Source organism: Cygnus atratus, chromosome Z, assembly GCF_013377495.2.
Source record: "Cygnus atratus isolate AKBS03 ecotype Queensland, Australia chromosome Z, CAtr_DNAZoo_HiC_assembly, whole genome shotgun sequence".
Taxonomy (NCBI): Eukaryota; Metazoa; Chordata; class Aves; order Anseriformes; family Anatidae; genus Cygnus; species Cygnus atratus.
The window spans coordinates 18398911-18414444 of NC_066396.1; the positions used below are offsets into that span (position 1 = coordinate 18398911).

Consider the following 15534-nt stretch of genomic DNA (forward strand, 5'->3'; position numbering starts at 1 on the left):
GAAACTGAAAGCTTGGGGCTGGCAATATTGATACTGTCCGACAGTAACTATGAAATCAGAGTACATAGCAAAGAAGTGAAAGTATCTGCTTCCCTCCTGAACCTTTCCTCCCCTTACTTTAAAAAGCTTTTATTGATTGCCAGGGTGGACACACACTAAGCAGAAGGTGAGATTGGGCTTGGTCAACGCATAAGGGGAAATAATGGGACACCAGAAACCTGAAAATTTCACACAGTAAGTGCATGGTAGCTGGTCTCTGTTCTGGTATTAGGTAACGTAGAGCCATCTTTCAACACTACTGCTAACTTCAGTGAACAGTATAACATAGGAGAGAGTTAAAATGGTCGTACTAGGACAGGCTGAAGATCCTTCTAGCCCCATTTCCTCTTCATAATGGTGCTTAGCTCTCTCACATCCAGCCAGACTGCCGTTCTTTTCCCCAGCAGGTAAGGAACCATCCCGGGTGGCACCTACCAGTGGAGGTGGCAGAGATGCTTGTGCTGTGCCCCAAAACAACCCTGAAAGACTTGGCTGTGAGCGGAGAGACTGGGCAGCCCTCGGCCTGGTCACTTCATGAACTGGTGGCCCACCTGCATCTTCTCACAAGTTTTAGTCCAGCATGACTGGTACTTTTTATGATACTTACATATCATAAGCCAGTGTTGCACAATACAGTAAATGACAAACATAAATCAGCCCCAAGAAGAGATAAACAGCATGACAGGGAGTGTACACAGCCAGTAAGGTGTTACCTAAGAACTCTGAGAACAAGTACAACTCAGAGAGCAAAACCTCAGCATTGTGACCAGCAACTATTAAATTAATATAATGCTTAGAACAAATTTGTTCTAACGTGCTGTGATCGGACCTGTCATTATCTCAACCCTTCAAGCCCCAAATTGGACACAAAAAGGACTGTTGTGGTTTAACCCAGCAGGCAGCTGAGCATGACACAGCTGTTTGCTCACCTCCTCCTACAGCGGGATGGGATAGAGAAGTGGGGGAAAAAAGGGTAAAAACTCATAGGTTGAGATAAAGGCAGTTTAATAGGACAGAAAAGGAAGTGATGATAATAATAATAATGATAATAATAATAATTATTATTATTAATAATAATAATAATAATAACAATGATAACAATGATAACAATAATAACAATCATTCCAGAATACACAAAGCAAGTGGTGCACAATGTAATTGTTCAATTGACCAATGCCCAGACATATCCCAAGGAAGAGCACACCTTGGCCAGCTCCCCCCAGTTTACTGTTCAGCACGACACCACACGGTGTGGGACACCCCTTTGGCCAGCCTAGGCCAGCTGTCCTGGCTGTGTCCCCTCCCAGCTCCTGGTGCACCCCCAGCCTCCTCGCTGGCAGGGCAGCACGAGGAGCTGAAACGTCCTGGGCTCTGTGCAAGCACTGCTCTGCAACAGCTAACGCATCTGTGTGTTATTAGAGTTATTCTCATTGTGAATCCAAAGCACAGAACCCCACTGTTTACTAAGAAAATTAACTCTGTCCCAGCTAAAACCAGGACACTACCTAACCTGAGGCTTGTGAAGGAAGGGAAGGTCAGCTAAAAAGAGAATGCCTGAAACACACAGGGTTAGGTGAAGAAAGGGAAAATGTCTAAGAAAATCCACATACGCAAATACAGGGGAGTGTGCAGTGGGAAACCAGGACAGACGTGAAAAGAAAGGTCAAAAGATGAAAGGGTCGAAAATAAAGAGGCAGGCTAAGAGCCCTTGGTCCCATGATCATCATTTCATCATTTGCATCATTTCTTCTACGACGTTAATTTCACTGCCACTAGTACCAACAGGTAGAAGTTTCAAATGACAATGGGTACAATTTTTTTCCATTATAATTTCATGTTGGAAGCTATTGTGTGTGGAGCAATCTCTCACAAGAGCAGCTGAGGAAATACAAAAGCGTTTTATAAATTGCATGGAAAAGAAAAGAAAGCATCCCAAACCAGTTTGCAGATGTCCCCCTCTTTCTCCTTTCATCCTTTATTTGCCACGTGTGAATCTATAGGTTACACCCATATGGTAAATCAAACAGTGCCAGGGAATCACAGCTGCTGGTCCCTGGCATGGCAGTGGCCTGACCAGCAAGAGGGCTCCCAGACCTTCCGTGTGCTTGGCCAGGGAGGGACCATCCCCAGTGGGCAACCTGGCCCAGATGCCTTGTGTTGGAGATGGAGGTGGTTGAAAGTGACACAAGCCATTCTGGACACAAGCCGTTCCCTGCCACTCAGCTTCAGCAAAGAATGGTCCCCAGCAAATTCACCCAAGTAGATGCAGGCAATGTAAAGTCACTTCTATGGATTCGGGAGCAAAACTGTGCTGAGCCTGCATGCGTAGTGGCTCTGCCATCACCGATCTTACCCTGTCACTAATGGATAGACACAACAGTGATGCTTTCAGTCATTTTTTTTTATTGAACAATAATAACATATACTTTTAAAAATCAACCAGCTTATTAGATTTACATTCAAGAACTCATAATGTCATTCATGACACCTGCAAAATAGTAATAATGTATGCAAATATTTACTACATTCTTTAAATAATTCTCTTCAGTCTGCTGAAGGAACATGATTTTGATGCTGCTCTCACTGAAATTGAGAAAAGATTACTTTTTATATCAATAGACGAGAAGCAATATCTTTGCCTGTAAATATCCCCAGATAATATTATGCTCTCTCTACAGGTTAAAATGTGGTATATGCTAGTTCAAGACTTATATTTATGTTTCTTGGACTGTCATGGCAAGAGGACCCGTGTTGCCCTACTGATGTCTGGATGTTCGCTGCTGTCATTGTCCGTTAGTTCTGACACGGCGCGGCTCAGAGCTTCCCTCCCAAGTGAGAGCACACTGCTTTCACTGAAGCTGGCTTTGGATCAGGGTTTGGACTCTTGAAAGTCTTTGAAGTTTCCTGTTCATAGTTTTAAGGTATGTTTTGAGATTCTGCACCAAACCTTGCCTGTGGTACTGCGTGCTCCTTCTGAGGTCACTGTCAAAGCTCACGTTGCTTTCAGAGGAAATAATTCAAACTGCATTTCCAATGAGAGTGCTCTGCCTTAGGAGGCAGTTCATGCAATCCAGGGTCACTCAGATATAGCTGCATTCATTTCCATTTTCTGAGGATCCGGTTGTTTCTAAATGTATTAGAAAACCCATCAAAGTGTGGATTATTATGTTGCAAATTCATAATCCAGTTTGGGCTGAATGGTGGACTGCCAGTTCCTACAGCACTCTAAAGTAGATAAATTATGGGGCAGGAGCTAGTGATGAGGATGGAAAGTACGAAGACCCACTTGCTGATGTCTGGCCTTGGTCCCACTCTTCCCCAAGGAATGCAAGCATTGCCTTAATGGCACCAAAATAGCTGCTTTGTAGAAACATATACATATAAGTAATGCTAAACAGCTTTTTTTTTTTTTTTTTTCAGGTCTTCTTCTACAAATCTGTATAATTTACAGAGCATTTGTTTCTCTGTACAGAATTTAACTTTAGAAATCTACCTTAATACAATATATGACTGCAGTAAACAACTAAGTTTTTCATAAGATATAAACTTAAATGCTGGGTGTTTTCTTCCTGAAGGAAGGTGTATTTATCTCCAAGGGATTGTCACCAAATTTAAAAAAAAACAAACAAAAAAAAACATAAAATGATCGGTGACTAACATTGGCTTATTTCATTCACACCTTTGCACTCCTACATTGTTATTTATTATTCTTGTCAGTGTGACTCAGGAGGGGCATTGCTTTCTATCCTGGCATTTGTTGATGTGCATTTCTTTTGCAGTGGTTTCACACACTCAAACTGTCCACTGAATTCAGTGAGAGCTTTCCTGGCCTGAGGCTGCAAGAATCAGCCTTTGACTTTATTTAAATGAATTGTGTTGTGTTTTTTTTTTCAATATTACTATACATTCAGCAATCCACAATATGTTTCTCTGTTCAAATACTTATCAAAACAAATATCAAAAATCATATACACTGTACAGTCTATTTTTAAGTAAACATTTTTCTCATGAAAAACAGAATCACAATTGCCCTTCAGAGGTTACATTTTCATATGATATAGATCTACTTTGTTCTTAAAGTGTGTTGTTGCATATTCAATAATCTGTGAGAAATGCATTCACTTGACAGTCTTATTAGCGTCAGTAAATATCAGCGAGGATTTAGCCATTTCATTACCGGAGATCGAATTGCTTTCTCCTTAACAAATTCCTCTTTTACAGAATTGCCATCCCCTGATGCCATGTCATTCTCTGAAAATATAATAAAAATAAATAAATAGTAAATTTCATGATAATGAGAAAAATAGAATATTTTCCTGCAGCAATGTTTCTGTCTTGGGGAAAACCTAGAAAAAGGTCAGTTGACAACTCTTCTTGCAGGAATCAAGCTGAATGTCTCTAGTTAGCCAGTCACAAAATTTCTGCTAAATTATGGCATTAGTCAGATGTGTTTTCTAATAGTTTAAGCATAAAGCAGGTGACCTGAGTTCAGTTTCCAGTTCTCACTGTAGCACTCACATGTGACATGGGACCAAACCACACATCCTCACAGGGATAGCTACAGCAGTAAATTAAAGTTGCCTGCAGCTATTCTCTGGCTGAGGCCAGCTGGCATACAATAGCTTGATCCATGCCATTAAGCTCTCTTGTGCTCCAAAACAAATAAAAATAAAAAAGTAAAAGATATCCCATTTGTCTACTGGAAGTGGTTCCTGGCTCACGCTAATTCCTGAGCTGCGGCTGAGGCTGCTTGGCAGGGCTGGCTGGCCTGGGGCAAAGCACGCCAGCTGCTGCCCTACTGTTTGACAAAGAAGGTGATCACATTGCAATACACAGGAACACACTTTGGCACCCTTTAATTCACTGGAGTACATGTAGCTATAATGCCTTTATAAAATATATGGGCCAGAAACTCATACAGTTAAAATACAGAAGCTGTTTTAATTAGCTGAGAATCTGTTCTAGATTATAGAGTTGACTCTGAAGACCGCAGTCAAATCAAATCTTGCATGATCATCCCATGAACTACTGCACACAGAGGTCCTGGTCCAGTGATGAACTTCTGAGGGACAGATTTCAGCGTGAAATCTTTGCATGGGTGAAAAAGTTCCACTTGTTTCCATGGGGTCAGGATTTCATCCTGGCTGCTATCAGGCAATGTGGTAAACACTGAGCGTGCAGAAGGCTTGGGACAAAACTCGAGGAAGAGGAAAGGGGTGGAAGCACCGAGGAAAACAGGCTACCTGGGAAGACCTGGAATATAGACTAGGCACAGAAAAAAAGCAAGGCAGGAATGATTTTCATGGTATCTTAGCACCTAATAATAAAGGCAAAAGAACACAATCACAGAGGAAAATCAGGAAGGATCAGGACTGATCCATCTTTGCAACACTTGCAAAGTGTTTTTCAAAAATCCTTTTAAATGTAGTAGGAGCATAACCTCAAGCAGTTTGTTTCCGTCTAAGCTTTTCTAACTAGAGAGCGGGAGAAAGATAAGTGTCAAGGCAACAAACTCTAGATGCTTTAATATAACAGGAGAAAATCAAACCAAGACAAACAAACTGTAGCAGGAGGAGAAATAAAATTCAAAAACTTTAGGGTGAAATTTTAAAGAAGCCAGTAGTTCTAGGATTAAGTCTCTGATATTTAAAATGCTTGTATTTCTATTCATTTTGATTTGTGTTTAAATTTAGGGTAAATATAGTTTGGTTAGATATACCTCAGTATCATCAAGAAAAAGAGTCAAAAGAGGAAGAAAAATTAATCCCAGCTATCAAGAAAATCAGTGATCACTTCCTCCTGCCTGAAAATATTCCAGCTTTTCACATCTTTTTTTAAAAACAAACAACAAACAAAAAAACACTTGAAAAATCTGTTACAGGCTTCACAAATGGTCTTAAACATAATAATTTATTCCAAAGATATTGGAATAATTAAACTAAGGCGTTTCATAAAACAGCTCATTGACATCTGAAAATGTAGAAAACTCTGTCTTCGTGAGAAAAGGATATTATTTTTACTGTATATAGCTGACAGTGGTAATGTAATCTAGTGAAATCGTATTTGGATTTCATCTGAACTGGCTAATGCAAGTCCTAGTGTATCCTCCCATTGCACAGGTGGCATCACGCTGCTAGTGCATTCAACAGCTGCAAAGTATTTTGCCCATGTTAGGAGTTCAAAATGCTTTTCCCATGTTTTACAGCTCACATAAATCCTTGCCTTATGTTAAGAGAGCTGCCAACAAGGGAAAATGAAAAAAAAAAAAAAAAAAAAGAAAAAGAAAGAAAAAAAAAAACTACGTAGCTTGTGTTGTTAGCTGTTTGCACAGCTCCACAAAAGCACACACCACTCATGCACAGCGTGCACAGTGGGCTAGTAGATCACGTACAAGGCAATTTATGCTAAAATCACCTGCCCCACCAAGTCTTACCTGTGTGTGAAATTATTTTTCGTCGATTTGGAGGCTTTGAAGCAGACAGTTGAAAAAACGGGAACTTCAAGCACTTCCCAGTTACTCTGTCACAGATGCCAGACGGGCAATTGCAGGTTTTCCTGCACTCCATGCCATAGGTACCATAGGGACACTCTGAAAATAAAATTAAAAAAAAAAAAAAAAAAAAGGTCGTAAGGCTGTATAGCACTGCAGTCATCAGTGAACCAAGTCAGCACTCTGAATAGCTGTCCTGCATATAATAGCTGGCCTGAAACTCCTGTAGTATTAAATTGCAAATATAAAGCAATATGCATATGCGAACATGCAATCACAGAGGATGTCGTTAAAGGATTAGCATTGCATTTAGAGGAAAAGAACACTTCCGAAAGTTTCTGAGCCCGCTGCTTGGGCACGACATTACCTGACCTGGGGGACCCGCAGGACTCGGAGCTGCCAGCGCCGAGGCTGCCTGCAGCAGGAACACGGCACCGGCTGGGAGATGGCCGCCAGCGTGACCTCGAGGAGCTCTCCAGGGTGGCAGTGCATCCTCCTGTCCCCACACCCTGGTGAGATGAGGAACGCTCCCAGAGATGTGCACACCCGTATGGAAAGACTTCTCAAACAGCAAAGGTCTGCCTTCCGCTGGCCAACAGCAGTGAGCTCTCACACATCTCCAGCCCAGAGAGTGAATGTGCTCGAAAAGGATCACGGCACTAAAAGGTCTGCCTGCTGATATACTGCATCTGGCCATATACTGCCCCGTTTCTGATCTCCCATCCCTGACCAAGCTGGCAGAGAAGCACCAGAAGGCAGAATGTCAGGTCGGAAAATAAAGTTACTTGGCAAAGATTAAATCGGGTGCAGAAGGTTTGCCCCATCCCATGACAGATACAGATTGCTTGATAGGGGATGCTTTGCCCTTGCTAGATTGTGTAACTCTCCAGAGTGTTTAGGTTTGAGATCACAGCCCTTGTCATTCTCTCTTTTTCTGTTTTCATCTCATTTACTGTTTGTACATTTCCAGGACCCAAGCTTAAATGATGGAGACAAGGAAAATCCAGCTCCAATATTCCCTTTCCAAACCCCCCAAGAACAGATCATCCCAAGTGATGTATGGGGTGTACAAGGAGAAGGATCTGTATGCTCAAACTATCCTTCCCAACCCAGGGTGCATGGTCACCCTAAATGACAAGTCCCAGAGAGTTTCCCTTTCAAGTCGTAAAAGCAGATGAATTCTGTGTTGGACCAAGGATCCATCTAGCCCATGCTGCCACAAAATACTTCAGAAAGACAATGATCATAGCACATATGATACCTCCCTGTCACGTCCTCCTTTCCTCCCCCATTTCAAGCTCTGGGAATTCCCAAGCCAGACATGGTTTCTGTGCATTTAACATCCCACAACAAGGTTATCCTTCTCTGTCCGGTCTCCTCTTGAACCAATGCAAATATTTAGTTTTGCTATACAACCTAGACTATCTGGAAAATCAGGCTAAAGCCCCAAAATGAAGCCAACATTTGACAGTTCTCTGCATGCCCAATGGGTATGCATTTGTAAAGGAAAAGCACCTTAAAAACAACCAGCTCCCTCCCGGGCACTGTGCAGTGAATCCCTCCAGCCCAGAGGACCTCACTGAGCTTTGCCACCCTCCCCTTCCCAGGCAAGGATGCTCTTTGATCTACAGTTTGTCCGCATAAAACAAAACCCAGATCCTGACAAAACAAAACAGTCTGGTTGTGCAGTGTCCTCCCTGAAGGACAAGCCGCGAGGGCTGAGACCACACACCCTATGGGGCATTAATCTGTGTGTTGTGTCTGCTCAGCCACCCAGCTCAGCTATGCGGGTTGCAAAGCTGGGCACAACAGAGTGGAAACAAGACTGAGTCCACAGTGCTTGGCTCCATGTGTAGGAATCCTAGCATCGATGATGCTCGTCAGGTCTGATGAGACTGAGAGATCTGAATCAATTCTGCCATTCAAAGGTTATGTTCAGCAGGAGCCTGCTCCTACATAAATTAGCAAGTAGCCTACAGTGATTTAAGAGAAACAAGAGCAGATTCTCACTGTGACAGAAATATCCCTAATTAAGAGCCTATTTACAAATAGAAGTGCAGAGCACCTTTCTTGCTTAGTCTGTTTTGGACAATAATAACACTGCTACTGATAAGAGTACGATACACTCTTATAACAATTTTTAGATAAGAACCACTGAAATGTTAATTAATACTCAGAAAACTGCTCTGACACACACGGTGCATATTCTACCCATTCTAGAATTAAGAAATTGAAGAAAAGAGAACTCAGGTTATTTGTCTACAAGTTCAAAGTAAATCAGTCACATACCATTAAAGAGAATCCAATCACCCTGGCTACATAAATTATTACAAGCATGGAAGTTATTAAAATGAGTGAGTGATCTACTATCATGGTTATAAATGCATACCTAAAATAATAATACTTGGTGTGATGAAGTTTACATAGGTACAGAAAGAGATCGTACTATCTCAGAGCTGAGATGAAAAAGAAGAATTAGAAATGAGATATATATCTAGTATTATATATCTATAATATCTAGTGCAAATCTGTATATGGGGAATACAAGCCTTAAATACCAGCTTAAAACTCAAAGTTTAGCTATGGCTTTATTGAAATCAATGAGAGTTTTTTCATTGACTCATTGGGAGAAAGGATTTTACATTTTCTACAGAGCTTCCAAGACTCAGCTACAGAGATTCAGATCTCACGTCCCTCAATGTTGCTTTTTTAAGCTTTCTATTGAAAATACATTTATATGAGGATATTGAAAAGTACAGAATAGTTCAAAAAACTGTTAAAAGAACTAGAGATGGTACCTTGCACTGCAGCATTTTTAATAAACTGAAGATCAGTCAGCTATCTCTGGAAAATACTATTTTGATGGGTGCACCAAAGTTACGATCTTTATGCATAAATTCTAACCTTTAGAGACAAGAGGAGTGTTTTCAATTTCACCCTCAAACATGCACGTTAATACATTTTTACATACCAAAGTAAATAAATGTGCGCTCTATGCAAGTCATCCTGAAAGATTTTTGCAGCATCTAGTCCTAAGTCGTGCCTTTAACTGAGACTATTAATACTCCTAACATTTAACTGCCAAAACATCCCTGTGTTTAAGGAAGTTATTCAGAGGCATATCTGTATCTGCTTACTGAAGTGGTACACGAACACAGGAAAACTCACTGCTTCCATGCTTTGCAAAGCATTATTTTTAATTACTTACTTTAAAAGCTTTCCTCCTACCTCTCAGCAGCTTGATACCCCCTCTCCTTTAGAAGATTCTCCTTTTTGCACAGAACAAGAAGAGCTCTTAACTGAAAAATGCCATCATGATGAAAAACATCAGCATGCAGCCTACCTGGCGTCAGCTGGGAGCAGTGGCTGCCTGCTCCTCTCCCCTCCAGCTCCTGCTCTTTATCCCTGCCCGTCACGCAGGAGGGTCTCTGTCTCCCCTGACCACATCCCCGGAGCAGCTGGGTACCTCAAAGGCAGGAGTGAATTAGACACAACAACCTCCCGTGGCAAGGTTGGACGTGCAAGATTAAGGTCTTTGCAAGTTACGCAAAGGCACCCAGCCGCTCAGCAGAAGGGTCAGGACTAGCACCTGGGTCTCCAAAGTCCCCGTCACAAACCTTATCTCTGTGCACACCCCATCCAGATTTCCTCACGGGTGTCCCCAGCTCTAAACAACACTCTCCCATCAACAGGGCTGTTCCTTCCTACACGTAACACCTGTCAATACCAGCAGGTATTTTTCACTTTCTTCTTGGCTAAGGGCCCGCTTCAGACCTTCCAAGCAGGAGGCAAGTCCTAAGGGTAGGCTGCTGCCAAACTGCCACAGCGGGTGCATGCAAAGTGAAGGTCATTACCTTTGCAGATACCAAATTCATCACCAAAGTCATCCTCCTCAGTGTAAAACTGGCACTTCAGCCCAGGGCCACACTTGACACCATCCATACCGGAGACGGTGCGGTAGCAAGTCTCCCCCAGTGCAGCCGCGCACACCCTGCAGCAGCCGCAGTCATCCAGCACCGTCCGCTTACAGCGCAAGGTGCTTTTGCACGCATTGCTCTCACAGGGCTCGGGGCAATCTACTGCGTATTTCGCACTCCAAGCGGTTCCAGCGTGCATGGGTGTCAGCAGGAGTGTGAGCAGCAGGAAGACCTTCATGTCTTGCAGGGGTCAATGCTCGGTCCCAAAGAGCAGGTTTTAATGTTCAGCCCGGTGCCTGGTGCTGAGGGAAGCAGCAGTACAGAATCCAAAGCGGTAGCTGCACACATCAGCCTACAAGTTTATGAGCTTTATACAGCGTGTTGCCCACATGCTGCACCGTCGTCAGCTTCCTCAATCCGGCAGCGCTGCTCCTGCCAGCCTCCCCTGTTTCAGTTTATGAAATCCAGGATGAAGGTTGGATTAGCACTCTGCTGCCATCCAGGAATTGAAAAGCCTGAGCTGATGTAATCTGTTATGTTTAGTTGGTTGTTTTGCATGAGGACTGAAAACTCTCTCACATCCGTCTCAAATGCTCAAGGACGTCTGCCAAAAGGAAAGAAAAAAACCCACACACAACCAAAAAAAAAAAAAAAAGAGACAAGTAGGTTGCATACCTTCCTTCAGGATAGGGATGGCTCTGAGGCGGGTGCTGCTGACAGCACCGCTCTGCCCTGCACACACAGCTCTGCCCTGCACACACAGCTCCTGTGGCCAGAGGAAAATCACACCAACTCGCCTCCCAGCTGAAAGGATAATTTTGAAAAGAGCAAACCTTCGCTTTCCCCTCCGAGGGGAGGTGGGCAGTTGCTGCAAAGCGCAAAGTGAGATCATGACATTTAATGTCCGAGTTCAGATATTTCAGCAGTGCTTTTCCTGCCTGCTCTGAAATGGTACTTTTTAATAAGTATTTAGGTGGGGATGAATTAAACATTTCACTCAGAGGTTATTGCTAGAAACAGGTCAGACAGAAACCAGGATTTTGTGGGATCTTCCGCAGGAAGTTGAGGAAAATGATCAATGAGATGCCCCTGACCTCACAGCCAAAGGGGGAAATCCCCATCTGTCACCAACACCGGCTGCACAGCCCAAATGTGGATCCGGAGGGACTGATTCTCCTCTCCTTTACACCACCTCTACCCTGACCAAGCTCTGTGGGATGCCCTGGTGTTGCTCCTCAATGAAACTAATGTAAATAAACTGAAAATAAGCCTCAATTTCCCCCCACCCCCTCTTAGACTTCATTCGCGCTGCCAGAGACTTGACAAGAAACAGCAAACAAGCTAGGAGTTCAGCACAACAGATGAGCCACCAGAGAGATGGAAATTTCTGCTCTAGAGAAAGATCTGCAGGAAAGGAGAAAAGGAACAAACCTAAACGTAAAGAAATCTCTGAACAGCAAAAATTGCTGCCACCAAAGTTAGTGGGAAGAGAGTCAATGTAAACTTGTATGTGGCTGGCTTGCCATTTGGGAATCCTGCATCTCGCGTGGGCTGAGGATGCTGCCAGCAGGCTGCCAAATTGAAGGAAAGACTGGAAATATGCTGGAAATACAGGGGATCAGGAAAGCCTTTTCTTCATGAATGCAAATGTTTATTGATAGGTCCAAAACAAAATGCTTGACTCTTCTGTCTTGCAAGGAGGCAAAGAAAACCAACATACTGTTTGTTGCATTTTAGGAAATGTTTTTGGTATATGTGGTATATGTGGCCATAAGAGCCTGGATGGATAGGATAGGATAGGGGAAGGGGAAGGGGAAGGGGAAGGGGAAGGGGAAGGGGAAGGGGAAGGGGAAGGGGAAGGGGAAGGGGAAGGGGAAGGGGAAGGGGAAGGGGAAGGGGAAGGGGAAGGGGAAGGGGAAGGGGAAGGGGAAGGGGAAGGGGAAGGGGAAGGGGAAGGGGAAGGGGAAGGGGAAGGCAAGGAAAGGCAAGGCAAGAAACAAGAAAGGAGAGGAGAGGAGAGAGGAGAGGAGAGGAGAGGAGAGGAGAGGAGAGGAGAGGAGAGGAGAGGAGAGGAGAGGAGAGGAGAGGAGAGGAGAGGAGAGGAGAGGAGAGGAGAGGAGAGGAGAGGAGAGGAGAGGAGAGGAGAGGAGAGGAGAGGAGAGGAGAGGAAGCGGTAAGTTTAACATGTCAAAGGGGTCTACACTTGGGTAAAGATTTGCAGGTACTGTATCCGTCTTAAACTGTATATAATCAGATAAAATACAGTGCTTCTAATCACAGTTGGCAGATGGAAGAAGTTTACGTGCCTGTTTTCACACGTAATCCAAGACTGCAAACAGTGAGTTTAAAGTGCAAAATTAAAACATCAGGGATGAAGTCTCATATAAACTGACCAAGTTCTATCGGTAGCCATGAAGAGTAGTAGCAGACAACCTTATCTTCACAATCGCATTCAGCTGTCCTCTGGGAAGGGAGGGAAATACTGTAAGCATGGAAGTGAAGACCGCAGCTAAAACTGTGGAGAAACAAAATTGTAAGATTATAGTGGGAAGATAAATCAGAAATGGATGTACTACCCCTGACCCTGTCACAGTCACAACACAGCCAAAGCAGGGCAGTCACCGTATCAAGCCTCATGGCTCAAACTACTTGCAAGGGTAAATTAGCACAAAACAGCAGGCTGCATACTCAGTGCACAAGACCTCACAGGTCTGGAGCAATGAGGAGCAGGAACACTCTCCCTTAAGTCACTCCCTTAAGTTAATTCACACCTGCCCTTAAATTCAGATCTGCTTGTTCACTAACAGATAATAGAAGAGTGTGAAGACGCACCCACACACGCACTTTGGCATTTATGCCTGGTAATAGACATCAGCTGGTAAAATTCTTTTATGTAAGTATATTTAGGAAATGCTCCCTGTATGAACACCAAACAAGATCTGAAAGGGCAGCATTTCACATTTGGGTTTCTCACAGGGAAAATGTCCTAGGGAGATGATAAATAAAAAAATTACACACAGATGTGGTGAGGAAAAGAAATCGTAAAAGAAATCAGCACACTCCCCTAGCAACAAGCCAATATTATTTGGAATAAAATGGAAACTGCATTCTGTGCTTGGAGCTAGAAGCCAAAGTAAATTATTACAATGGATCAAAAAATACATGTAATGGAAGAAAACAATATGAATAGATAGAGGTCTGGCTAATACATGAGTTTCATAGAGAAAATAATGATCTTCCACACTGTCCACTGAGTGAGTTGTGAAATAAATCTCGTGCTCACTCCGTCTGGTTTTAGTTTCTTTGTTGTTTTACCTGTTGAATCCATTAAGCTTTTCTTTCCAATGAGCAGCTTGATCCTGTAAAGCCCTGAACTAAGTTCTCCCTTGAAAATTGCTGCGATGGGAATTAATGAAGCTTCCCCAACTATCAACAGCAGAAAAATTGGCACCATTATTTAACTTGTGGTATAAATATACTTTAAATGTGGAAGACTTTCTGGATCAGATCAGATCAGTGCTAGAAATTTTTCAAATTTACAGTACAAATTGTCTTGGTGCCAGTTTACATCATAATTACATCACCATATATAAGGTTTGTCATTCCTGCTGGAAGCAGGAAGGGTTTCAACCCGTAGGTCTGACAGGGAACTGAGCGACCACTGCTTCAGCATCAGTGAGCTGTGAACTGTGGTTCCAGCTGAGTACTTCAGAGCACAATTTTTCTACTTTTTTTTGCAAATTATCCATTTCTTAAGCAAAAGCAACTTGTGTGGGGGTCTCAAGGCTGTATTTATACCTTATGAAAAGTCTGACCTACTTGTTAAAGATCATCATGAAATGACACACCTTGTGATACATGATTAAGCTGTGGCTGATACACAGAAGTCAATCCATTAGGCCAATACTGCCAGGCTTAGTTCATCTTACTCTTTAGATAGAGTATCCATCACTTCTAACTTAAGCATTTTGATCGCTGCAGTCATCCAGCCTTTCGAACATGTAAAGCTGGGATAAGTGGGAAGCATTAATACCTCCTTGAACATTGGAAAAGGTTTAACATGTGACCCTTGTTGCTGGTTTCCAAAAGGCAGTCCCTAAACTAAAAATATGATACCTTGCATTCCTGAATGATCCAACATTTTCCCAGGCTTCCTTTACAAAAAGCCATAAGCACAATACTATACCTCAAGCAAAGATTCAAAGGGAAACACCGAAAGGAAGCTGAGCTGCAAAGTCCAAAATAAAAAGCCAGAAATAGGAAGTAAAAGATAAGAATCAGGAAAGTGAGATAGCAGCAAGGACTCCCCTTTGTATGATTTCTTTTCTTGTATCTTTTCAATGAGTTGCTAATTACTCTTTGTTTCGACTGTAGCATGGCAACTCAGCTTCACTCTGGTAAAAATAGATGTTTTGGGACATTTCCTACTTGCTGCTGGCAAGAAGTATTTACATCCTTTCTCCAGGCAGACCAGGTGCTATGCAGAGAACTGGGCAGACTGGACACCTATATGCAGACTTCAGTAGCTACTACAGAAATGACTGGATATGGTAGGGTTATCTGCAGAGATCCTCAGGAGCTACAGCCACAGCACATTCAAAGCATATTAAAAGCAAGCCCAGTCTGAGAGCTGGAAGCCAAACAGCATGTGGAAGCAACACAGCTGCACATAACTTTTTGTCTTTCTCTCAATTAATTCATGAATCAAGTCAAATAATTCCACTGTGCTTCGAGAACACGTTTAAGAGGCAAAAAAAAAAAAAAAAAAATCAGAGAGGTGAAAAAGTTCTACTACACGGTAACGGTGGTCAGCGTTCTCCGAGGCAGGCGCGTCTAGGTTTGTCACACACCATAAATATGTAGTTGAAATGGAAAAAGTTAATGAGAAATGTGTTGTGATTCTTCTATGGTGAAGTCTTTATTTGCTACTTTAAAATCATCTACATTTCCGGGGGAAGAAAGGCTTCTCATTACTGACAGTCGCTAAGATCTACATTAGTTAGAGTTTCTTGAAAGTATGAGAAAGTCACATACCCCCTCTCTACTTCAGAAAATCTGCTTCACTGAATATAATACTAAATTTGATCC

At 42.7% G+C, this 15534-nt stretch overlaps 1 protein-coding gene across 2 annotated transcripts; it reads right to left on the reverse strand.

The window, feature by feature from the left end:
* Positions 1 to 4189: 4189 nt before the first annotated feature.
* ESM1 (endothelial cell specific molecule 1) lies at positions 4190 to 10684 on the reverse strand. 2 transcript variants are annotated; one of them, XM_035553711.1, is made up of 3 exons: positions 10384 to 10684; positions 6473 to 6628; positions 4190 to 4290 (listed from the first exon to the last, which is right to left on the reverse strand). In XM_035553711.1, the coding sequence occupies exons 1-3, from the start codon at positions 10682 to 10684 to the stop codon at positions 4190 to 4192; spliced, it is 558 nt and encodes a 185-aa protein (XP_035409604.1). The 2 variants fall into 2 exon arrangements, with proteins under 2 accessions (XP_035409604.1, XP_035409605.1); XM_035553712.1 differs by lacking the exon at positions 6473 to 6628.
* Between the last annotated feature and the right edge of the window lie 4850 nt (positions 10685 to 15534).